The sequence below is a fragment of the Heliangelus exortis genome, chromosome 3, assembly GCF_036169615.1.
Source record: "Heliangelus exortis chromosome 3, bHelExo1.hap1, whole genome shotgun sequence".
Classification (NCBI taxonomy): Eukaryota; Metazoa; Chordata; class Aves; order Apodiformes; family Trochilidae; genus Heliangelus; species Heliangelus exortis.
In genome coordinates this window covers 46,304,889-46,330,064 of record NC_092424.1, presented here as the reverse complement: position 1 = coordinate 46,330,064, position 25,176 = coordinate 46,304,889, and the positions used below count along the sequence as shown (strand labels likewise).

Genomic DNA, 25,176 nt, shown 5'->3' with positions numbered 1-25,176 from the left:
ACCAAAAACTAAAAAAGAAAGTATCCTTATACCCTAGGCCAAAAAAATTCCATAGTAATCACTTAATTTTAAACTAAGTAATAAATGTCTTGGCATAAATGTTGATGTCTTGGGGTATTTTTTAAAAAACTGAATTGAGTATCAGTCAGGTAGATATGGTAACTTTTCAAATCTGGTAGGTTAAGCTATTTAATTTTTTGGTATTCTGTTAGGTAGAATGACCTTCAGACTAGCCAAAGAATTTGTGTACAAATGATGCTTGCTCTTTAGCAGCTAATCTGGCAAAGAGTGTCCTTAAGATTAGATACTATCTTTGTCAACATGTTTTTTTTTTTTAATTTCTGAATGTGATAACACATGTACTCGTGTTTTGAAAACTAGGTGAAATCTTCTGCTCAGAGGAGATGAAAATAGATTTTCTAGGAAGGCTGTTACAGCTTTTTAAACATGTGAATTAAAATTATGTTAATAGACTAGCTAAAAAGATTAATGTATTTTGAAGATTTTGATTTTTGAGTGTACAGGAATTACTACCTCCCAGATTTTTATGGCTGCATTTTGATAAAAAGTTCTGACGGGTACCTAGTTCAAACAGATAACAGAGGAAACTATACACTCCAAAAATATATCCAAAATATAGTTATTTAGATAATTTTCTATTTATTATGATAACATTTTATTTAAAAAAGTAAACAGCTAAATGAAAACCCAAGTATTTAATTGGAATACTTGATAATTTACTCAGGTTCTCTTAAAAATACAGGTTTTTTCTTCCAGATTCTTAATTTAACTTAAACCTCAATGTGTTACCTTTAAAAAAACCTAGTTGTTGTGTGTTTTGCTTTTAAATCTGCTCTGAGGGTTTCTTTTCCCTTTAATAAAGCAAGTTGTATTGCCATTATTAAAATGACCTGGAAAGCTAGCCTGATTTTTCTTCCTTTTTTTTTTATACATCTGATCCATTGTATTTACATGGGGTTTGTAAAGCTGTTTCTCAGTTAAACAAGCTCTTCAGCACAGAGGTTATGAGAGGTGAATAATGTGGATTTAAAGGATTTAGTAATTCATTCTAAATCCCAGCTATACTTTTAAATGCATTTTTTAAGGAGTATTTTAAGTATTAGGATGCATTCTGCTGAGTAAAAAAAATATCTTATTGACATCACATGGATAATCTGGCTTGTCTAGTTTATAGCTGTAGTGATCAGAAAAAGATTGAGCTTTTTGAATGATCACCGGCAGCTGATACTCTGTTCAGTCAGAAACAAATGTAAATAATCTGGTAATTAGCAAGTCAGCTCTCACAATGAAAATAACCTTGCAGAATTGTCATGTCTTTATGTGGAATAAGTTAATATTTTTGTTTCAAGATGGTTTTGTTCTTTAATGTTTCTCTGCTTACTTGGACTTTGAACTGTACTGTAAAATTAATCACCCAATCAAAACAACCTCAGTTTCTGATCCGAAATTAAGTGGTATGCTCTTTATTTTGACATATTCCAGAACACAATTTGAAGCAGTAATGAATTTTTTAAGAAATTTTAGGTTCATGTTACTCTTCACAAGTAAGAAACAGTAATAATTGAGCAGTTCTTAAGTTCAACTGAACTGGTTATTTTGGTTATGTGTGTGTTCATTGAAGATATTTTAATTCTGAATGTGTTATCTATTTCTTGCCTGGATTTTACTGATCCCATTTTACTAGCTTTTTAGGTGAGGTGAGTTAGCAGTTAAACAGCATGGAGAAGGACTGACCATGCAACATAAATACCCCAGAACTCAGAAGTGTGCTTTAAAATTTTCTCTTCCCTGCCCCAAGCAGTGCTCCTAGTGAGCCTGATAAACTTTCTGGAGTTCTTTCTCCTGCCTGGAGATCCCATGGAACATGTACTTTTTATTTTGCTTAAGAGAACTTTTTGACTTAGGCCAAGTTGGTCTTATTCCCACAATAGCTATCAGTTCTTGCCCATAACGAAATGAATTACTCTCTGGTTTTGCTGTTGAAAAATTATTATAGTAACTGAATTAGGAACAACAACAACAAAAAAAAACCAAACAAAAACCCACCCATAATCTGTTTACAATGAACTAAAGAAAGGTGGAACCAGTCAGTGAATTGCATATCCACTAAAAGTGACTCTTGGCTAGGAAAAAGAAAACTCTTTTCATTATCTCAGTGCTAGACATTTGCTGTTTTCTTGGTAACAAATACAGTTTTAGAGAATTTTAACTGCTTGAAATATTTTTAGCTGTAATGAACCTTTATTAAATGTCTGTAATTAAATTTCACACTTTAGGTACTCTCAAAGTTATTCAGATGGTGTGCAAGATAATTTGGTTTTGTTTAGCACAAAAGTTCTGCATTTGCAAATATGAGAGATACTAAGTTTCTGAGGGTTGGTATTCTGTATTTTCTTCTCGAAAACCTTAAAGGTTTTGTTTTTGTGTTAAAATAACGAAGAGATTTTTTCATGCTAAGTTCTTAAGTTTCTTGCCAGCCCAGCATTCTAATTTACTACTTAACATCATCACTTAAATGCTTCAATAGTTCTCATTTGGCTTTGATTATAGTATTAGACTGGCGTATGTCACATACACCCAGGAAATATAAGTGGATATATTTGACATAAGCAGATTATACGAGTCATGCTGGTATTCTCTACATATGTATTTTGTCATTTACTTGGTTGTTTTGCTTAGAAAACATATTGTATTAAGGGATGGAGGAAATGTTTCTCATGCATTATTGTCTGCAGCCTTTTCTTACAGTAAGGTGTTTTTGAAAGAGACTTCAGGAAAACAACCTCTTTTTTCTAGCAGTGTTAACAACTACTTAAAGATAGTTTCTTTGTAAAAATTAACTTCAGCATGTGGTTACTATTGTCTGTGTTAATTGTACTGACAATGTTAATACCATCTGCTTTGTCAGCCTTCGCTCCCTATAAATTCTCATCACAGTCTGTTTTTCTTAACTATGCAAAACACTTGCCAAATTCCGCTGGAGCATATTTAATTCTCAAAACACATGCTAATGTATGCAATTTCAACATTATTTTATTCCTGAAACATTATACTTTTTGCACTTGATTTCTTCAGTATGTACAAGTGTGACTGTGTGTGTAAACTTTTTATTCTTTGGTTTCAGTTATTCTGTGGTGTGTTCACTGAGTAAACTGTGCATGTCATGCACATTTTTATTTGGTAGTAGTCCTTATTAATGCTCACTCTTCTTCAACAAAAGCTCCTTTATGTTGTGAAAATTATCTCAAATCTACCTATCTATAACATTATGCTACAAGTTTTGTTTTCTTTATTAAATGCTGAACTACCTAACTGAATGGATATGGTCTTACCACCTTAAGGTTTAATATGCCATATCTTGTTTTCCAATACCTCAAGTGGTTTTATTCTTGCTTCAATTTAAGGCTTTCAAAAAACCTCTAATTGGCCATATATCTGTTTCTAAAAAAAGTAGACATATTTTATGAAAATATAACTCCTGATACTGTATCATAAAACAGTTTTCCTTTGAAAAGAAAATTATTTTAAAAAACTGACCCAAATTTGCTAGTTTTCGTGGGGCAGAGAAAGCTATTACTGGGTCAAAGCCTTATCTGAGTATTTATAAAATAGCACTATGCTGACAAAACATGTCATATCTTCTACAGTAATATTTCCAGTTTAAATTTGTGTATAAATTTGTTTTGATTAAATGCAGTAGCTGCTTTTCTTCATCAGAACCGTGTGTGAAAATAAGTATTCAAATTTAATTGTAACTTTAAGAAACTTATTAATGCTTAAGAGTAATCTTAATCTTGATCACAAGGAGTACTCACATTTAACAAACAATATTGTGTAGTACACATTCATCGCATTTTCTCTTTAATACCTTTCTCCTTACTGCAGTTCCTTTGTGTCTCTTCATTAGTTCATTTCCAGTGTTAACATTTCAACCTGTAACTGTCAGATTATCTCAGTCTTGAAACAGAACTCTTATGATCTGAAGACATAGAAAATTCCCCCCAAAATGGCCAGACTGACTTTCAGCATTGCTGTGTAAAATAAAATTACCAGGTGCTCTTCATTATAACATCCAGTCTTCAGTTACCTCTTTAGCCACCAAACCATGTGGAGTCTTTGTCTTTGGCTGCTTTTTGTTTGTCAGGGAAAAGAGCATGAAAATGAAGTGATCAAGAAATGCTGCTCTCCATGTCCAAGCAACCTAAACCACCAGAACATGTTGAGAAACATTTTTTTTTAATGCTTTAGTTTTTTTAATGTTTTAGTATAAAATCTGAAAGCAGATTTGGGTATGGGAAGGGTGAATATAGGGCATGGTTTTCTATCTTCATGAAAATCCACTTACAGCTGTCAGTTACATCTAATGCTTAGCTGTAAAATCAAACACTATAATTGGAAAAAATTCTGGATAGGGGAAGGGCTAAGCTGCTTTTGAGCTGACGTAGAAGTTTGAACTTTTTTCTGTTCTGTTACGGTTAAAAAAAAAAAGAATGATATGTAAAGGTACTCTCGAACTGGAGAACATCACTTAATGTATGATGTAACTGTACTGAAGCTGATTTCTACAGGCAATTAAGAATTAAATAACATCAAGTGGATATTTATGGTTACAGGTACTCGGTTGTGGTAATTACAACAGGTTGTTTAGTTGTTTTCTTTTCAAGCAATTTCCAGATTACAGTAAATGAATATTGCAAAGTATTTGTTGTGGATCATTGGTAAAGGGCTTTTTCTGTGTGTTTAGAATTTTTGCTGAATTTAAATGTTCATTATTATGTTTTCAAGACTTCTTAGTTAAAGTTACCATGAAGCACAGAGCATCCTTGGTGTTAGTATGATGAGCAACTACAGAGGTTTTCCTGCGTTTTTCCTTAAAATAATGTTTAGGCTGTCTGAATATAATGTTTGTACTCAAATATTCATTCTGTCTCAGAAATTTGTAAGTTTTAAAGACTTTCCCTGATTTCCTTAAGTTGAAATGGACTTTACAAATAGCTGGTTTAGGTTTTTTTCCAGTGAGATGTAACTAGATCTGCAAATTCAGTGTATAGTAAATCATTGAAACATTTGCTAATTAGATGGTAGAATGAAATAGTTTTTAATTGAGAAAAATAATTGTTCAATCAAATGCATCTGCTTATGCTCTCTCCTGCTAGATTTGGATATATAATCAAGTAACCTTTTTTTTTAAATTCCTCTCCAGTAATGAAGGAAAAATTTTGTTTCATCAGCTAAATTATATCGTGCCATTCACATTTCAAAGGAAAACACAAGATACAAAAGGCACAATAATAGTATGAAATTCAGTATTACTGGACTCCCTCTTCAGATTTTTACTTGTATGGAAAGCTCTTAAACACTTTTTCCCTTACACTGTACAAATCAAACACACTTCTTTTGGCAGCCGTTTCTTAATCAGGATCTTTGAGTCTTTAGCATAGTTCTTTCTTATTTTTCTTTACTGTTTCATTCTGTATGTAGGGGCTGGCATGGCATAGGACTGTAAAAACACCTGCTCTGCTTGGAAAATTTTATTTCAATGCATAGGGAATGCAAGCTGTTCTTATCAGGGAGTTTCTTATGCAGATAACTTATTAGGTAGGAAACCAGACAGAAATTTTGTCACCTTTTGGGAGTGGAAGCTGTTGCAGGATAATCATTCATATCCCAGCATAGGTAAAACATTAGAATTTTAAACAACTTTTTTCCTAATATGCTTGTTTCTGCTTAAACACTTTCAGTATAAAAGATCTTAATGTACAAAGTCGCTCAACATATGCCATCTGTTTTTTTTCTTAAGAGTGTGTATTTTGGGCATCTTCTCAAAGAAAGCAACAAATGTCTTCCTGCAGGGTCTTGCTGGTATGTATTTTGTGCATGCTGGAAACCTCAAGCTTTACGGTTGGCAGACTAAAAGAATGGTAGTGACAGTGCAAAGAAACAGGCAGAGAGGGAGAGTGAGCATGGTGTAACTGGTTGGAACTCCAGCAGCTGCAGTCTGCTGGATACTCTGAATTCTTGGCTTTTCACAAATATTTGGTGCTCTGCACTTCACTGTTACCTACATTTCTCCTTGGACTCTTAAAGTGCACGGAATGCCTTCTTCTAGAGGTTGTTTCTTGTATTCTAATTTTGAGTTTGTATAAGAAGATATGAAAATACAAAAATAATAGTTCTATAAAACCAGAAAATTAATTGTGAAATACCGTGAGTGAAAATGTTAGACATATAAGATACTGAGTATAGAGATACATTAGTTGTTGGGGAAGGAGAGGCTAATTTGATGAAAGAAAAATGAGTACTTTGTTGCTTTTTCTGTTGTTGACTTAGAAGCAATCAATCCTAGCTTGGTTGGCTTTTACTGAATTTGTAACCTATTCTCTAATTCTGAGATGTGAGGTTGGAAAACTTCAAAGTAATGCAGTCTTAAATTGGCAAAACTGATCTGTGAACCACTGCTGTTTGTTTTCCAACAATTTACTGGGAATGAAGTGAATCCTACAGGATTAGACAAGCGCAGAGTAAGAAAAGATGAAAAAATCATAGGGAAATATTCCTAACTTTGGCTCTGTATAAATAGTTGCAAGTAGTAATTATTGAACAAGTAGTATTCCTGATCACAGACCCGTGATCAGGTCTTATTTGTAGAGAAACACCAGGTGATAAAGAGGAGTGATATTCAGCAGGAGCAAATAGGACAAAGAGCATGAGAAATCTTGTCTTAAATGTGATAAAAATGGTCTTTTGATTTGTCAGATGTATCTAGTTCTGATTAATTCTGTTCGATAATCTAGCTGTTTGGGGAGGTAAGAGAAGCAGAGTAGCTGCTGCTATCAGAATCCAGCTGTAAAACTTCTGAGACTGTCCAGCTCAAAGGCTTGGTCTACACTGTGTTTCTGAGCTGTGGTCTGCTGCTCACTGCTCTCTGTAACTTTAGTCCCTTGACAAGAAAAAAAGAATTTTTTTTTTCTTATGGAGTTCTCAGCTAGGACTTTGAGGCAGTAATCTGAGGAATTGGACACCAGACCGCTAACACATTCAAGAATAACTTGGTTGGTGGGATAAAAGTACACTTAGCAAAAAATGAGTCCATACCAAATGCTTTTAAATATTAAATTGAAATTCAGAACTGTCTTGAAATTAATGGGCCTGAAGTCAACAATGTGGAATTCATTACACATATGTAGATCAGTATGTTGTTGTAGAGGGGCATGCAATTTGCATGTGAATACAAAAATGGGGAAAACTCTCAAGGCAGATGTAATGGAGAAGAGTAACTGGGATCAACAAATGTTGAACCAAGCATTAGTAACTTTTTTTTTTGAGAGAGAAAAGAGTTAGATTAGGTGTTTTAATAGAAATGTGTTCTAAGATACAATTGTTCTGAATTGCTCAACTTTGTTGAATTAGGTCTCATTTTAAGTATTGCCTTAAAGAATCCTGCTTTAAGAAATTAACAACTTGGAGGTCCTAAAAGGGGTAACAGGAATTGCCAGAATACCTTTCCAAAAAGGTTCAAGGTGCTAATGTATACACTTTGTAAAGAAAACATGGGTTTGAGCTACCTTGGAACAATTTAAGAAGGCTCTTTATAAGCAGAATATTCTGGGAGTAACTGGAAAAGAAACTGGCTGAACATTTAACAGAATGTGTTGCAGTTTCAATCAGCAATTTCTCAACTAGAAGTCACAATTCTGAAGTGTTTAGACAACATGAATATAGTTGCAAGCTGGAGAGTAATACAAATTCTAGCTTTTTTCCTTAGTATTATATTGGTTTTTGTTTTTTTTAAAATCCAAATTACTTTAGGATTTGATTATTCTTTTAATCATTATGCAAGTTAATAAAATATTAGAGGTTGCTGCTTCTACTGGGATATTGAGGATGTAATGGTAGTCACCTTGTGTGTTGTTTAAAGTTAGGTCTGCAATTTTATTCTAGCATTTATCACTGGAATGGGCTAGACATCTAAAGATGTAGTGAGCAGGAAGTGTGGTTGTGGAGAAAGCCAAGTAAAATGATCATGCAAGATAGAGGTATGGTTTTGGTATTAAGCATGAAATGTATTACAAGTGTAGGTTTTTTTAATAATATTTCAAAGCTGAATTGATTCTTGTAGCTGATTTATTGCTTTATCCAGTCTTGGTGAATCTTCCTTAATTTGCTATGAATCAGCTTGTGTATGCATTCCCAAGTGCCTTTATCCCCTGCTTACCCCAACAGTTGATTCAGTTTTATAAGGATTTCAAGTATATTGAGTTGTACTCAAACTCAGTTTTAATTAGCTGAGGAAATGAAAGCCAGCAACTTTGCCATAATTCCATTTAATAGCTTTGTTTACCAGGATTTATATGTTTTTTATATTTTATTTATCTAAAATACCCAGACTTCTGTCCTTATTGCCTAGTTTCTGTTCTTGTAATATCTTATTTTAATTTAATCTTCAGTCTGAAATGTCTAGGTTTGTGTATCTTTTAAGCCTGATATTTCATCTTTTCACTGTTGTTATGACAAAGTACTGCTGTATGTTCTTAATGCTTCCTTCACTTAGTGTTTTTTTTACACATGTTGTAATTTCCAAAGTGTGTGATTGAAAATAATGAAAGGGAAAATAACTAGGAGAATAACTAGGAAATGTTATGTATGACTAAATGGTGATACTGCTGTTTTAAGTGTAGGCAGGAGGTTGTCTTCTGGTATTAAAGTTAGCCAACTAAACATCAAATACTTGCTCTGTTTGTATGCACAACTGAGTGAAGGATCCAACTTGAAAATATGATGTATTGTTCTGTTACATGTCTGAATATGTTTACATATGTAAACATGCACATGTTTATTTATATATATATGTGGAAAATACACCCCCTGGTGTAGAGGTCACATAGGTACCTATTGTATGAAAACACTACTTACCTCATTACTGTATTTTATTTTCCCCCTCAGTTTAACTTTGTTGGAAGAATCCTTGGGCCCAGAGGACTAACAGCTAAGCAGCTTGAGGCAGAAACAGGATGCAAGATAATGGTCCGAGGGAAGGGCTCAATGAGGGACAAAAAGAAGGTAAGCTTCTGAAAGGTAGTGTAAGTAGTTTTACTTCCTAACAGAGGGTAAGCTCATGTCTTTCTTACTTGCTGTGTTCTTACTATGTACTTTTGCATTGTCAAGTGTTTTTTTTTTTACAGACTTTAAATATTCGTGCTCCATAACGGTTCAGTCTAACTAGCAATTATAAATTATTCTTCAGTAATAACTAGCTTCCAATTGTGTCATGTTTCACAAGGTAAAGGTAAAAATTGAAGTTAAATGGCTTTTTTCTACACCAGAAGCTGTTAACCTGGTAGGTGTTCATACCTTTCTTGTACTGAAATACCAAAGTAGTGATTTGTGCAAGCAGTGTGGATTAGGAAAAATGTTTAATGTATTTCTGGCAGGAATTCTGTCTAGGCAAACCAAGAATCACCGCTTCTGGATTTGTTTTGCATTCAGGTGGACTTGCAGTGTAATTATGGCTGTTCTTGCCCTGTCCTGTAATATACATGCTCTGCCCATATAAATAAGGAAACTATACTTTTCAGGATAGAGCCATCTTGACTGTCAAGTTGTTCTAGTGGTAACTCCAGGAAGTAGCTCATCTTCAGGTTTAATTTTTAGCTATTTCCCCTCACCTCTGATTACTAATGAAGCTGGACCAGCATCTCCACTGCAGTTTTGAAATGTATCATTAACAGTACTCTTCTCCTTTCTGTTCTCATAAATATTATTTCTTTTGATTCTTTCTTTAGAAAATCTACTTATCTGATCAGCCACATAATGCACTGTCTTGATACCTACGTAGCACATGATAATTAAAAGAGAAAGCTAATGTCTACCCAGTTAAAAATATGTTCCAAAGCTTGTGGCTGTGACACTTTGAAACTTCAATTGATGCCTCTTGTTTTCATTTCTGCTCAAATGCTGTCACCACCCTTTCTCTTATTCTACCTTCAGCTATTTTTGATCTTTAAATTGTCAGCTTTTCAGCAAAAGAATACAATGTAGAAAATTTTTGGTTGTCTAACTTCTGTATAAGGAGAATATTTTCTTAAATTTCTGATTTATAGGGGTTTCTTTTTAAAAAAGCGTTATAGTCTATGTCCTGAATTCCTTCTGTCTCTTGGCTCAGGGGACATATAACTTATAAACAAGTCTACTGTTAGGAGGTTTTAAACCGTAAATGGCTAAACAGTTGAATTGATGCTTTTGTACAGAATTTTGAAGTACAGAGTTCTTATAACTAGGGATGGTAGTTTTTATGAGAGAAGAATATTTGATCTTCTCTTGAAAGCTACCACTTATTGACTTGTTAGATACATTAGACCTCAGGACTTCTGATTATATGAGTAACAAAGTAAATCTTCACTATGTTGAATATAATTAATTTAGATCGAAATGAGTAAATTCTGAAACTGTCAGTTCCTAAGAGTAAGTACTGATACCTTAAAATAAAACCAAAACCAAGTACTTAAAAATTCATTCAGCTTTTTTCCTATTAAAACATAGTGTTTAAAAGACACTGTATTTTTATCAATAATGCAGTTCTTACTTTATGGTCAAAATTTAAATTAAATGCTGCTCCATTGTTTCAGAAATATTCTAGGTCAGAGTAGTTCACCAGAAGTTAGGTTATGTAAATTTTTCTGCATAAAAAAATGTTAGTTCTCGTTCATTTGTGTTCAATAGATATCATAAGCTAAAACATTTAGGCTTCTATTCTTCAGAATGCTTTTTAAGTATAGGTTGAGGCCCTAAGTTTAATGGTCCAGAAATAACATCTCATTGTTAGCAGTGAATATATGTATATTTAAGATAGTCATTAACAATGATGCTCTCATACACCCTTAAAAGTTTTGCAGATTGGCTTTGCTCTGTGAAAAAGAGCAGTTATGATGGCAATAGCTATATCTGGAAACAGCTACAGTAGTGTATAAAGAAAGAAAGCAACTACATCCAAGTCATCAGTTCTGAAGAAACCCATTCCCCTGTAAATGTTTCATTTGCAGACTCTTTCATATGACGCACTTAGAAGAGTAAAGATTACTTCAGATTTCTGAAAACTGCAATGTGTTCCTTGGCTCACATTTCACAGTTCCCCCCTCTCTGTCCTTGTCCTTCTTGTTTGTACTAGCCTGCACAGAAACCGAAGTGGCCCGTATCTCATCAGGCATGGTAGCCATTTTGGAAGATATGACCTAGCAGTGCAGTTTTGTTAGAGCTGTACAGCTTTCACTCTTGATAGGTTTTTTATATTAGGACCCACTGAAGAAATGCCCAGCTACTGAAGACATTCTGTTTCTATGGTATCAGAGTGGTGGTACTTATGCATCACCAGCCAGTGCAGGACGTATTCATATACTTCTGTTACTCTCAGCTGCCAGCTAGGATACGTGCAATTTCTACAGTCTTGGCCAGACAGAGAGGGACCTTGGAGTCTGGATTGACAGGAAGCTGAACATGAGCCAGCAGTGTGCCCAGGTAGCCAAGAAGGCCAAGGGCATCCTGGCCTGTATCAGGAACAGCGTGGCCAGCAGGTCCAAGGAAGTGATTCTGCCCCTGTACTCAGCGCTGGTGAGGCCACAGCTTGAGTCCTGTGTCCAGTTCTGGGCCCCTTAGTTTAGGGAGGAGATTGAGGTCCTGGAGCAGGTCCAAAGGAGGGCAACTGGGCTGGTGAAGGGACTCGAGTACAGATCCTATGAGGAGAGGCTGAGGGAGCTGGGTCTGTTCAGCCTGGAGAAGAGGAGGCTCAGAGGAGACCTCATCACTCTCTACAACTCCCTGAAAGGAGGGTGTAGCCAGGGGGGGGTTGGTCTCTTTTCCCAGGCAACTCTCAGCAAGACAAGAGGGCACGGTCTCAAGTTGTGCCGGGGGAGGTTTAGGTTGGACATTAGAAAGAATTTCTTTACTGAGAGGGTGATCAAGCATTGGAATGGGCTGCCTGGGGAAGTGGTGGATTCTCCATCCCTGGAGATATTTAAAAAGAGACTGGATGTGGCACTCAGTGCCATGGTCTGGTAACTGCAGCGGTAGTGGATCAAGGGTTGGACTTGATGATCTCTGAGGTCCCTTCCAACCCAGCCAATTCTATGATTCAACATCCACATAGGCTGTGGAATTCATGAAATGTCTGTTGCAAAATCACAGAATGGTGGAGGTTGGAGGGCACCTTTAGAGGTTCTCTTGTGTAACACCCCTCCTCAAGCAGTGTCACCTAAAAGAGGTTGCCCTAGGAGCATATCCAGATGACTCTTATGTTTGGTGCCTACAAGTTCCCACCACTATGCTTCAGAACCTGCCCTCCCCTATGGGGAGTCATTTCTCGAGATAGCTTGAGCAGTTTTACTGCCTTGGGAAGCAGTATTTTTTATGTGCTTTCCCTCACTCTTCCAACTGTTATGGTTTTTTTCAGTGGCTTTTCAAAGGAGAACAGGCAGCTTGAGTTACTGGAGTTTGAAAAAAAGCTTAGAGAAGCTGAGACCTTCTGAGTATGAGTCACCAGGTTTTTTTAAAGTTTAGTAAGAAAAATAAAGCTGTCTTTAAGCTGGGCAAGTTCTGTATGGCAGATCAGCTACAACTTCATATATGTGGAAAGCCACAGACTGATCCAGTCAGCAGTTTTATGCCCTTGACTTTTGAAGCACTGAATATTTGACTGTTGATGATGATTTGATGAAATAATATTGTAGTTTTCCCCTCCCCCCTTTCCCCAGGTTATGTTTTTTTTTTTAAAAATCCTTTCCTTTTATCTAGAATGAACATTATGTAGAAAAGTAAGTATTCAAGATTTTGCTTTTTTTTATTTTTTTTTTTTAACTGGATTGCTGTGAAATTTGGAGGAGATAAAAAATGCAGGTTAATTTCCTTCTATATTTTGTTAAGAGTGTTTCATATCTTTCAAACCTGATTGCCCAATGCTAGATAATAAAATAAACTGTATTGGTTGTGGGAGGGAACTAATTACTATAAGCTAGTGTCAACCTGTCTGATGGTGCATGCCATCTCCTAGCATAAACTGTCAATCTACTTTCCCTACCTTGCTGCTGGTTACAAAGTCTAACAGAAAATGCAAAGACTGCACTAGAAAGTACAACATATGGATTTGCTGTGGAAAATTTTACTCTCCTGTGAACAGAAGTAATGAATTAGAAATCTTTGTCACATGATCGAATGACTTGAACGAGCATCAAATTTTGGAACTTGCTGACAGATTTCCTCCAGAAACCAAGGAGAATCTTCAAATCATTTGTGTCTGAGGCTCAGCTGGTAATCAGAACATCTCTTCAGGCAGCTTTAGACAAATTTAAAATCAAAACCTTAATTACTGAGAATATTGTGATTAGAGCCTGGAGGTACTTGAATGAGGTTATTGAGGAGGGGAGAAGGGGGTTGCGGGCATTAATCAAAAGCTAACCAATATGTGACTTCATTAAGACCAAGGTGTTTTTGCTTAGTCTGAATCCCAGACTAATGCACATCCCATTAGGTAGTTGAGGCAAAGTAGTAATTTTCACACCAGTCAAATAATACTGCTTAATAAAAAGGAAGACAGTCTTATGCTGGATTAGCAAAACATTGTTTTTGGTCATCTCCCATGTCTTACATTAATTCCATAACGCAAATGTTGACATACAGATAGGAAGTCAGCTTTGAGCACATTGCCTGCCATTACCTCACTTAATCTCTGCAGCCTTACCACATGGGACTGTTGGCTTGTTGCAATATTGGTCAACTATGTTGTTGTGGGGTTTTTTCCATTTGTTCCTAATTGTAGTCAAGAATATCCTCTGGAATGGGTGAGGAGAGAGTATTTTTAGTTTTTCTTACACGAGGAAGCATCTTATTATGATACAAAATCGTTTTCTTAAATTTGATTATTTCAAAGAGAGAGGCGGTCAGCACTTAAATGCTGTGTAGAATTGAAGTGTTATTTATTTGTAATATTTAGTACCTTTTAGTCTCTCAAATACCATCAAATACACCTCAATTTCCTATTGAAAGTTTTAACAAACAATCTAGCTTACAGAGTAAAATTAATGGCATTAAATAGTACATACTTTGTAGTGCATCTTGCTAAAGTCCTGTTATTGCTCAACTTTTACATTCTGTGAAAAGCACTGTGTGAACATAATAAAACTATGGTGCTAAAAAAATGTTGAAACAGAGTATATTTAACCTGTGGGAGCAAATGGTCAAGTTGTTAATTTCAGAATGAAATTATCAGCTGTAATAATTCTTGTATTCTGAGAATAAATTATGTGGCTCACGCCTCCCGTTTCCTCCAAATTTTGCCACTACACAGAAGCGTGCTGCTGCTGTTCAACAATTTTATGTATCTCTGAGAAACCAGGGCCATGGTTTTGAATGGCAGTTTAGAATTCTCTAACTAGTTGCAAAAGTGGGTTTCTATTAGTCCAGTTCCATATTAGTCCAGTTCCATATTAGTCCAGTTCCATATTAGTCCAGTTCCATATTAGTCAGTATGGTTACAAATAACAGGAAAAAAATCATTAGGTGGTAGGGAGGAGCAGCATGTGAAAGTGAAAAGGAAGTCTATATACATTAATACGTGATTAGAATGACTTTTATTTAAAAAAATAAAATATGTCACTGTATGAACAGGCTGTTCAGATAAGATATTAAGATGGTAGCCTATTCAGTATGTTCCTGAATCTACTTCCTTCAGGTTATAGACTTCTAATAGAAAATTGCTTTAAGCTTTGAGAATGCAGTACTGAAGATATTACCCTGGAACAATTAACTTGAGCATCTAGATTCTTCTACTGTGACACTTCCATTAAACATACTTTCTTTTAAGTATAAATGTCTGCATTAAGTTTGATTTATCTCTTCATACTTAATTTTTGAGCACTGTAGTAGTTTGCCTTTTCTTCTTAAACTAACTTTAAACAAAAAAGTTGTATTCATATAAAGGTACTCCTGAACTTATATATTCAACATACCACAACTGCCATTTAATACACAGTGAAGAGCGTACCATATTAAACTATACAAGAATTTGTATGTAGCTGTGTGATGAAAAAAAGTCCTTTAGCTTAGCATCCAAGCCAGTTTAAGAATATACTTCACCTTCCTAAAGTTTCATTGTAAAACATAACATGTAATGAAGATAACTTTGGTAGGCTGTAAACTAATATTTTTTTTGGCAGTGAATACTTCAGAAAGTAGGCTTTTCTGTTCTAATCTTGGAGCTTTTATTGAATTTGTAACTGCTTCCTTTGAATGCAGGAGGAGTTGTAAAGTTGGATTCTATTGTTGTTATTTGTTAGAGAGTTGCTGAAGCTTGGCTTTCTCTTTTGAGCCACAAAGCAGAAGTCCCTTGTTATATCCCTGGTAATCTGGGAGCAGGGACCCTCTGAAGAGATATGAGTTAACGTTATTAGCTAATAGTATAAAAAAGAAAAAAAAGCACAGAAAAAAATTTCATTTTAGCCACTACTGTTTTAATTACATAATTAAATACTCAAGGCTGACAAGTAGAAATGATGCTACAAGAAATTCAAAAGACAGCAATGTTGAAAGTAACATGGTATTTCTCAACTTACTCCTGACTCAAGGCTGACTTCTTTTAAGCCTCTTTATAACAGAGGTTTTGTAGTCCACAGTCTTTAGAGTCTTTGAAATTCTACCTCTATACGTTTTTAAATAAAAAGGTTCAGTTTATGTTGACAGTAGTGAAGAATATGGTATAAGCAGGCTTGTTATAGTTATGTGTGGGAATATGAATGCTTTACTTAAGTTTTATATAACTTTTGACCAACATTTAAATTATTGCAGAAGTCTCTTCACTTAGCAGTCTCAGGAGTCCTGTAACTTTCAAGAGAGAATGAATTTATTTTTAAGGATAGAAAAATTGAGGTGCCCTGAGGTCTTAGTAATTATTGCAAAGCAATATTAGTCTTTCAGGAAATATTACTGATATGTGTCTGATACAGTGCACCTTTTAGATTTCATAAATATATTTGCTTTTTGTTGGCTACATCCTTAATATTTTTTCATACACACTGGATGTATTTCTGCATGTGTTCAATGAGAAGTTCCAGCTTTGAGCAGATTTTAACCCTATTAAGACACGTTTTGTTATGTAACGTAAAAAGTAGCAGAGCCTATGATTAAATTTGACATCAAAACTTGTTTATACGTAATTTTATTCTTAGAGCAGTTAAATTGGTAAATAGCTAACTGGTTATTGATATAACTGAATATGGGAATAACTGTCTTAAAGGCATTAAAGTAGTATTTTGTTAAAGACATTGGAAGCTATCGACTGGAGTATAAGGAGTATAAGGAAAGCCATGCCAGTAGAAACTAACTTGTATTTTACTCTGCTTTTGGTTTTGTTTTTCTTTGAGTTCCCTCTGAGCTAAAAAAACTTAGGATCATGAGTCAAGAGACTCTAGATTATCTTAAAACTGGCGAAAAGTAGCATGAAATACACGGTAAAAATTACAGATCAGTGGAATCTTGAATCATTGCCTAAACATCTGTGTATAAACAGGTCTCGGTTTCATTAAATTAATTTATTTCTCTTGAAAGGTAATTGATTCATCTTAATCTGTGCTATGGTAGAAACTGCCTTTCTGCAAAATTAATCCTTAACTTTTGTCAGATGAGAAGCATAGAGTGTTAATTGAGTTATAAAAGGTTGAGACTACAGCTCACATGTGTTTGTGTGTTTGTATCTGGAATTTTAGTACAAGATTTGAAAGACCTAGGGGCCTGTAGATACTGAATTTTTTTGAGGTTTTTGTTGTTGGTGGATTTTTGTATGTTTTTTTTTTTTAAAGTATTGACCAAGTTGTCTGCAAACATCTACTTACTTTTTGCTTTGTCTAGCAAAGTAATGAAAGAAGTTGAGTGGTTTAAATAATGAAAATGTACTGTAACCAAAATTTTTTCCATGCTTACTCATCGGAAGATGGTAAAAGACAAGTTTCTGAACTAGGCAAGACCTTGCTTTAGGAGAGTGAGGACGTTCTTCTGCACAGTCATATGACTTCTAAAAACTTTAACCTCTTTCAGAGCTAATTGTATTGTAGATTATCTAATAATACTAAAATGAGAGTTTATTCTTGTGAGATTGCACAAATGATAGATTCAGTGATACGTCTCTGTTTTCAAGATGCACTGTGGCTACTAAGATGGAGAATGCCTTTGTAAAAAGAATCACATGAATAAGACAGAGAGTAATTGGTACAAGTTAATTCTGGAGAGATTCTCATTGGACTTCAGAAGAAAATTTTTCTCTATGAGAACAGTTAGAATAATCTCCCAGTGGAAGTGGTGTATTCCCTTACATTGGACAGTTTTAAGACACAGGCTGACAGGGTGCTGGGCCATCTCATTTAAACTATATTATTACCTAAAAAGGTTACACCACATGATCCTTGAGTGCCAACCTGGTATTCTGTGATTCTTTGATGGAAAGATGTGGCAGAACCTGTTAATTCAAGGAAGAAAGCCTCATACTTATGTGTTCCCTGAGTAGGTGACGGTTCTTGGCAACTCTTGTTTCTCCATATTTTTTTGAGAGCTGCCAGCAGACAATATACAGGGTGTTGTTTACCATCCTGGATATGGCTCCCTAGAGTCAGATTTAGCAATTTTGTTGAGACTAATAGGAAGACTCTTTTGCACGGAGCAGAAATGTATGTACAAAATAAGGTACTACTATTGCTGAAACTATATACTTAAATTACTAATTGAACATTTAGAAGGCAGAAATATCTAACTTTCTGTTATTTTATTGTTTTCCAAATAGAGACAAGTAATCTCTAGTGTTTCTTTGTGGCAAAATACTGTATTCTTTTTCACCTTAGAAAAGTCAACTGTATGATATCAATTACAAATTGTAATTTCTAGAATATCAGTGTTTTAACATCTAAACTGACTTGTAGATGGTGATGATGATGACAGTTTTCCACTTCTTTGAGATCTGCTGGTTCTGTTAGTCTTTGTCTTCCCTAGACTTGAATTAAAATGGAAGTTGTTAATCACTGCTTACCATTTTACTAGGTAGTTAGTAATGATTTTTACTGAACTTACTTAAAGGCTTAATAGAATCTGACAATCTTTGTAAATTATCTGGTTTGATTGTTAAGTGCCATGAACTTGCTATGGAATGCACACAACATGCAGTATTCAGGCTTGCTTGATGAATTTGTTGATCTAAGTAATTCCTGAATATAATGTGGATCATAAATTAATTCAGTACCACATTTCTACTAGACAACCAAAATCTTGTCCTCTAACTGTAGTAGCCTGAAATAGAGAAAACATGAGGATGGTTTTGAGTCTTTAAATTAGAATCTGCAAAAGTTACTTCATTCAGACAATAGCTCACATGTGCCTGACAGAATGGAATAATTGGCAGCTGAAGTAACAGGAAGACTGGCTCTAAGAAAACAATAGGTGTATCAAATGCTTGCTTGGTTTCATTGTATGTTATTGAATTATGTATAAAACTTTGAGAATGGGTGGAATTGGTACAGGGAGGAGTTGGTACAAGAATGTCAAATATTTGCCACAGAGTTGTTGTGAAGCACCCAAGACCTCTTCAGATGTGAAAAACTAATATTTCACAGTAGTGTAGAGTCATCTGAAATAATTTATGGAGCAGTTAAAATTTTCATAGCAACAGCTATAGGAGTTTTTTTTCTTTTTTGAGTCTTTGTAGGATCATGAATCTCTCACTATTTTCTCCACCTGTTTTGAACTACGTTAATTTTTTTTTCCTTTTTTTTTTTTTTTTTGTGGTCCTGTTTCGCAAATGTCTCCCTTGTTTCATAAGTTATATTAATTTTCCTTTCTTTGACATGCAGTTCCTCTTAGTTCTCCTGGGAGGTACTCTCAGGGTGTCTTTTTCTATCTTTGTTCTTGCTGACCTCCTTCTGAATGGTCACATGCTACATAAATCGTTACAACAAAAGGAGAGTTAATTTCTACAGTGCTTCATGCCTCTGAAAATATGATGAGATGCCATGAAAGTGCACTAAACTTGTGTTTTGGTTCCTGGCAACACTTCTTATATTCACGTGAACATGGCAAATTGTATAAAGGCTGGAGTTAAACCTGGTGTTGCAACTGGAAGAATTCAGGCAAGGATGATAACATGAGAAGATAACATCCGTCCCTGGAGGTATTTAAGAGTTGCACAAACATAGTGCTTAGGGATGTGGCTTAGTTAAGGTCTTGTCAATGTTAGGTTATGGTTGACTCAATGATCTTGAAGGTCTTTTCCAGCTGAGGTAATTCTGTGATTCTGTAATTTTGTGATTCTGTAAATTTTCATGATTTACTTGCCTTGAAGTCTCTGGAACATGAACTCTGAATATTGTAGCTTTTGAAGAACTGTGGAGAACTGGAGTTCTCCAGTTGTTGCCCTCAGACTTGGCTATAGGTTCATGTAGATAATTTGTAGATGTCACATCAAGGCATCTAAATATCTTGTGGCCTTCTATGAAAAGGTCACAACATCAATAGGCAAGGGAGGAGCAACTGACATCATTTACCTGGACCTGAGCAAAGCCTTCAACACTGTCCCACACGACATCCTGGTCTCCAAGCTAGTAAAATGTGGGTTTGATGGATGGACCACTCAGTGGATTAAGAACTGGATTGATGGCCGCACTCAAAGAGTGACTGTCAATGGTTCTGTGTCCAAGTGGAGAGCAGTGACAAATGGAGTCCCTCAAGGATCAGATTGGGACTGGTCTTGTTTAACATCAGTGTCGGTGACATGGATGGTGGCATTGAGTGCACCCTCAGCAACGTCTCTGATGACCACAAGCTGTGTGGTGCAGCTGACACACTGGAGGGAAGGGATGGCATCCAGAGGGACCTTGATAGGCTGGAGAGGTGGGCCCATGGCAACCTCATGAAGTTCAACAAGACCAAGTGCAAGGTCCTACAGCTGGGTTGAGGCAATCCCAAGGCACTGACTGATATAGTTTGGGCAGTGAGTGGCTTGAGAGCAGCCCTGAGGAAAAGGACTTGGAAGTGCTGGTGGGTGAGAAGTTCAACATGAGCCATCAGTGTACACTTCGCAGCCCAGAAAGCCAGCCAGATCCTGCATCAAGAGAAGGGTGGCCAGCAGGTCGAGGGAAGTGATCCTCACCCTCTGCTCTCCTGAGACCCCACCTGGAGTACTCTGTCCAGTTCTGGAGCCCCTATTACAAGAAAGACATGGGCATGCTGGAGTGTGTCCAGAGAAAAGCCATGAGGAGGATCAGAGGGCTGGAGCACCTCTCCTAGGAAATGAGACTGAGAGTTGGGGTTATTCAGTCTGGAGAGGAGAAGGCTCTGAGGAGACCTTATTGCAGCCTTCCAGTATCTGAATGGGGCCTACAAGAAAGCTGGTGAGGGACTGTTTAGGATGTCAGGTAGTGATAGGATTAGGGGGAATGGATTCAAACTAGAGGAGGGTACATTTAGATGAGATGTTAGGAAGAAGTTCTTCACCATGAGGGTGTTGTTGAGTCACTGGAACAGATTGCCCAGAGAGGTGGTAGAAGCCCCATCTCTGAAAAATTTGAAGGCCAGGCTGGATGGGGCTCTGAGCAACGTAATCTAGTGGGAGGTGTCCCTGCCCATGGCAGAGGGGTTGGAACTAGGTGACCTTAAAGGTCTCTTCCAACTTTTAAAATTCTGTGATTCTATGAGAATGAGTAAAAATTGAAGATTGTTACTTCAACTGGAATCCTTGAAATCCTTTTGATTCCTGATAGAAGTGAAATAGGCAATGTAATTATGAACAAAACTGTCCTGGCTTCTATGCACAATTTTGCAAGTATTCTGGTAGTGTTTCTCTGTGCATAAATGGAAGGAATTTTTCTTCAAAAGCAAAGAACAGCCACTTAACAAGGTACCTTGACCTGGCATATGCCAGAGTGCATATGATCTAAGTGCTTGGATATAGTAGTTATTATAGGAATTATGATATTTATTTATTTATTTGGTAGTTAGTAAGTCTGGTACAGTGTTACTTTTTTCTCCAGTCTTTCCCTACTATTCTGACCATGTGTGGCACAAGGTTGGTATGACCATTTCCAGTGACAATAACATTTCATGGAGGCAAAAAGGAATTGGATGTTCTGGTTTTGAGTTACTTAATTACTTATGGGAGGTTTTGAATTTATTTGTGTGGGGTTTTTTCTCTGTTGGATTATTTTATAACACTGTTAACAGCAATTTGTCTTAAAACTCCCACTTCTTCCATCTTGATAGCCAGCAAAATCAGACCCCAGTGTTATGAATGAAAAAAATGAAAACTGGTCTTCCTAGTCTTGTGTACTTTGTTGATATAGTTTCGAGTGTTGTACATGCATTGTTTCTGCAGTCTATAGCTCTGGGAACAGTTCCCAAAATACTGTCCAAAGCATGGACATGGTCTCCTAGTTATCAACATTTTTCTCTTTCAGCTCCCATATTTCTGTGTCAAACTGTTGGTTTCTTTTCTATCTATAGGATCTTTAAACTCTGAATGACAGCTCATGCTTGATATTTGGGCTTAGATAAAGTTGTGGGGTTTTTCGGTTTTGTGTGTGGTTGGGTCTTTTGGTTTTATTTTTTGTTTGTTTGGTTTGGGTTTTGGTGTTGTTTTTGTTTGGTTGGTTGGTTGGTTTTGGTTTTTTCTTCTTAGAAAGTGTGATCATGTACCTTCCTGTTTTGGTCCTTAGTGTTTCTGCTGTGTTGGTACTTGGAAGTGTAAGAACAGAAGTGGTGACAACACCTGGTCCACTCTGTGGGAAAGCTACCGTTCATTTTACAATTGCACGTTTGTCTTGAATAAGGAAGAAGCAGGTTTTTAAAAGATGGAACCTGCAGCACATTAGTACCAAATCCATCACTGCATGGAGTATTTTTATAAATGGTTATCTGGAATGTTCAGCCCTGCAGATGTAGGGGAACGATTTATGATCTCCCAGCAATCACACATTGCTTAAAGATTGGAATGCCAAACCACATTTAGCTGGCTGTCTGAATCCACCTGAAGTACATGACTGATTTAATTGATCTACTTGATGGAATTATTTGGGAGCCACTTAAGATGCAGTTCTATTGATTTCAAATGTTCCTCATATTTACAACCATATGTATACAAGGGAATAAGATTTTTAGGTTGCTGGGGGTCTTGAAGGGTATTTTGTTTTAACTAGCTCACTGAACTGAAAAAACATACTCTGAATGTATATTTTGAAGAACTATAAAATTGTAGCTGACAAATTCAGGACGTAGAATGATTTTTATAGAGAGCAGTATATGTTGTTTTGTGTTGATATTATTTATTGTATTCACTCTCCATCTAGTGAGTGAGCTTTTCAAATAACAAGCAGTCTTTGAGGTGGCTTTGAAACAATCACTTATGTTTCAAGTTGACAACAGTGGAATTGAATGTTCACTTACATGTGGACTGACAGGAAGACCTAGAACTTAAATCTGTTAGCTAACACTGACTCATAGCACCATTAATCAGGAAAAGTTTTAAGGTCTTAAGATAAATGGTGTAAAATTTATCACTTCTTGTGGCTTTTCTAATTGTTAGTGTGGATTGAAATGCTGAAGTTATTGGGACCATATATGATGAGAATTCAAGGGTATTGCAGCTACCAACATTTTTTTGCAGACTGAGTAGTGGACATTTTCAGTATCCAGCATTTTAAATAATCAGTGCAATTTGGCTTGAAGTGCAGTTTTTGGAAAAGTTAATTTGTCAGTAAAATTAACCTTCCCTTAAAATAAACAACAATTCTCCATTTCTAAGAAAAATCACATACTTTGAATTTGCCATGTCTTCCATATACACCTGAAGAAACAAATGCTTTGAAGATAAAACACAAATTCCTCTTGCTTATGTGTTTGTTCTCTTAAGGAAATCTGGTTTTATTTGGTTACTTCAGGCTTCAGACCTATCATTTGAAGTACAACTGAGTAAGTTGCATGACTTAAAGTAGAAGAATCTGCCAGGTAAAGTGTGGCAGTTTAAAATTAATCATATTTGGTCTTTTAGTTGTGTTGCTATTAAATATACTTGAAATTGGCTGGTTTTGCAAGTTGGACTATTTGGTATAGTAAATTTGACGAGATCATGCTTTACAACCAGTCTTTCAGATGCAGAAACTGGCAAGAGTTGGGCATTTTGAATATGCTTTTCAAATCCTGGACTTTCACAGTAGTAGACTGGATTTTTCCAGTCTTCCTTGGACAACCACAAAATGAATGGTGGAGTGTTTGCAGCTTCACCACTGAAAAAAGAGTATTTGGGTTCTCCTGTCAGCAGTATAATTTTTCACATCAGGCTGTGGCTAGGAGTTCAAACATGCAGGTTGCGTTTCCTGCTCAAACAGTTGTGTATAGTGACCCTTAGGGAAGAAGCAGCAGAAGGGATATAAACATTGCATGAGCAACAACAGCAAGCTGACAGGCAGTGAGTTTTGCCTTGCTGACTGGTTAAATAAGGCTCCTTTATTGCAAGAGGAGGGAAAGGTAGAATCAAGTTGAACATCTAAAAGAAGAAAAATGAAGCAAATTTGAAGACCCTCAAAATGTCAAATAATTTGTCACACACATTCATCTGTTAGCTCATAAATGTCAGTTCCTGTCAAAAGCATTTCCAGCTTTTCCATCTGAATTTCCAGAATGTTTCAGGGCATACAGCAGGGCTTCAGAGTTAAACTCGAATTTTTTCAGGTTTTTAAACAGGCCTCTGAATCAGACAGCTCTTGTTATGTTTGCTGCTGTCCTGACCTTGAAAAAGGATCTGTGTTCCTGCGGGAGACATCTTGAAGGGTGGTTGGCAATCGTGGATTCAACTACGAAAGCATTTTATTTACTTCAGTTACCTGTCTTGAAAGCAGAGCCTTAGGAAAGAACTCTCTCAGCTTCCCTTGTTAGCATACATTTTATGAATGCTGAGTCACTGAAAGCACAGACTTGCTGTTAGGGTTCTATTTTTCCCTCCTGTTAGTTTGGAAGCGATTTTGTGATAATTTAGAGAAACAACTGACAAAATGCTTCCCCTATCCATTTTGTTCTTGCTTCTTCAGAGTTTTGCAAGAGCATGCTTTAAAGCTGGCAGATCATAGCTGCAGGTAACTATTCTATACACAAGTCCATCTCATACTGCAGTAGTTCTGTTTTTCCAGGCTCTTTCAGAGCAGCTGCCAGGCATTCTTTCCTACCATTTTAATCTCCAATCAGTGGGTCTCTGAAGCTGGGGTCTTTCTCTAGATGCCTCGTGAAGTGTGTCAAAAAGAACCCAAGCTCACGTGTGTGATCTAGGTGCATGAAGTTATAAATCTCTACTTGTAATGCAAAAACGGGTGAAAAGGGCTATTCTTGCCAAAATTATACTAATCACATACTATATTTGTATAGTATGTATACATACTATATATGTAGTTCGAAGCGCGAAATTTATTTGCAACACAGTATCACTAAATACGCAAACTAATGACTTGTTAATTTGAAGATTAACTGAGTTTAGGTATTGATAATAACAGCAGTGGGAAAGGTGCCCAAAGAACATGGTATTTAGTTCAAACTTAGTTAACCACTCTCATGTATATATTGAATTAATTGTAAGATCATTTTCATTCTCTGATGAGATGTGTTCTGCTTAATGCGCACTCCCATATTTGCTTCTAAAGCCCTGATAAATGCAATCTGTTGGAATGTTTTTAAGACAATAGTTATTTAATGAATAGCTTGTGTGTACAGGAGAAAAGAATAAGCTTGATTGCTTACAGTCTGACATTTGAAAAAGCATTTTTTTTAGATAAGTTGTATTTGCATATCTAATTGCTATGTAATCAAAACTAAGTGAACTGTAGCTACTTGAAACCAAAAAATGAAAGGCAATCATCTTTTCAGGGGGAAATATCCCACTCACATGCAAGCCCGCTTGAATATTGGAATTATATTCTTCTTGTGTTTAATTATAGGCGTCTGACTGAGCAGTGAATCTATGCCTGTGTATTAAAGGAGTGAATGTGACCCTGAAACATCAGCTTTCCTTTGTTAAAGCAAAGCACTGGCATTGAGAGAACTTTAACAGTGTTGTGTATTTTGGCGATAAGGGATTGTGCCAGAATAGCTGTTAATTAC

The 25,176-nt window shown here is 36.0% G+C and overlaps 1 protein-coding gene across 16 annotated transcripts in view; it reads left to right on the top strand.

Moving 5' to 3' along the window:
* The window catches only part of QKI (QKI, KH domain containing RNA binding), a 141,170-nt gene that overhangs the window by 46,778 nt on the left and 69,216 nt on the right, over positions 1-25,176 (top strand). For all 16 annotated transcript variants that reach the window (XR_011725201.1, XR_011725200.1, XM_071740457.1 and 13 more), the window contains exon 3: positions 8,965-9,081. Coding sequence is in view for 14 of the 16 variants with exons in the window: in XM_071740457.1 (XP_071596558.1) it covers positions 8,965-9,081 (117 nt within the window). In the remaining 2 variants the exon portion in view is untranslated. The remainder of the gene's footprint in view (positions 1-8,964; positions 9,082-25,176) is intronic.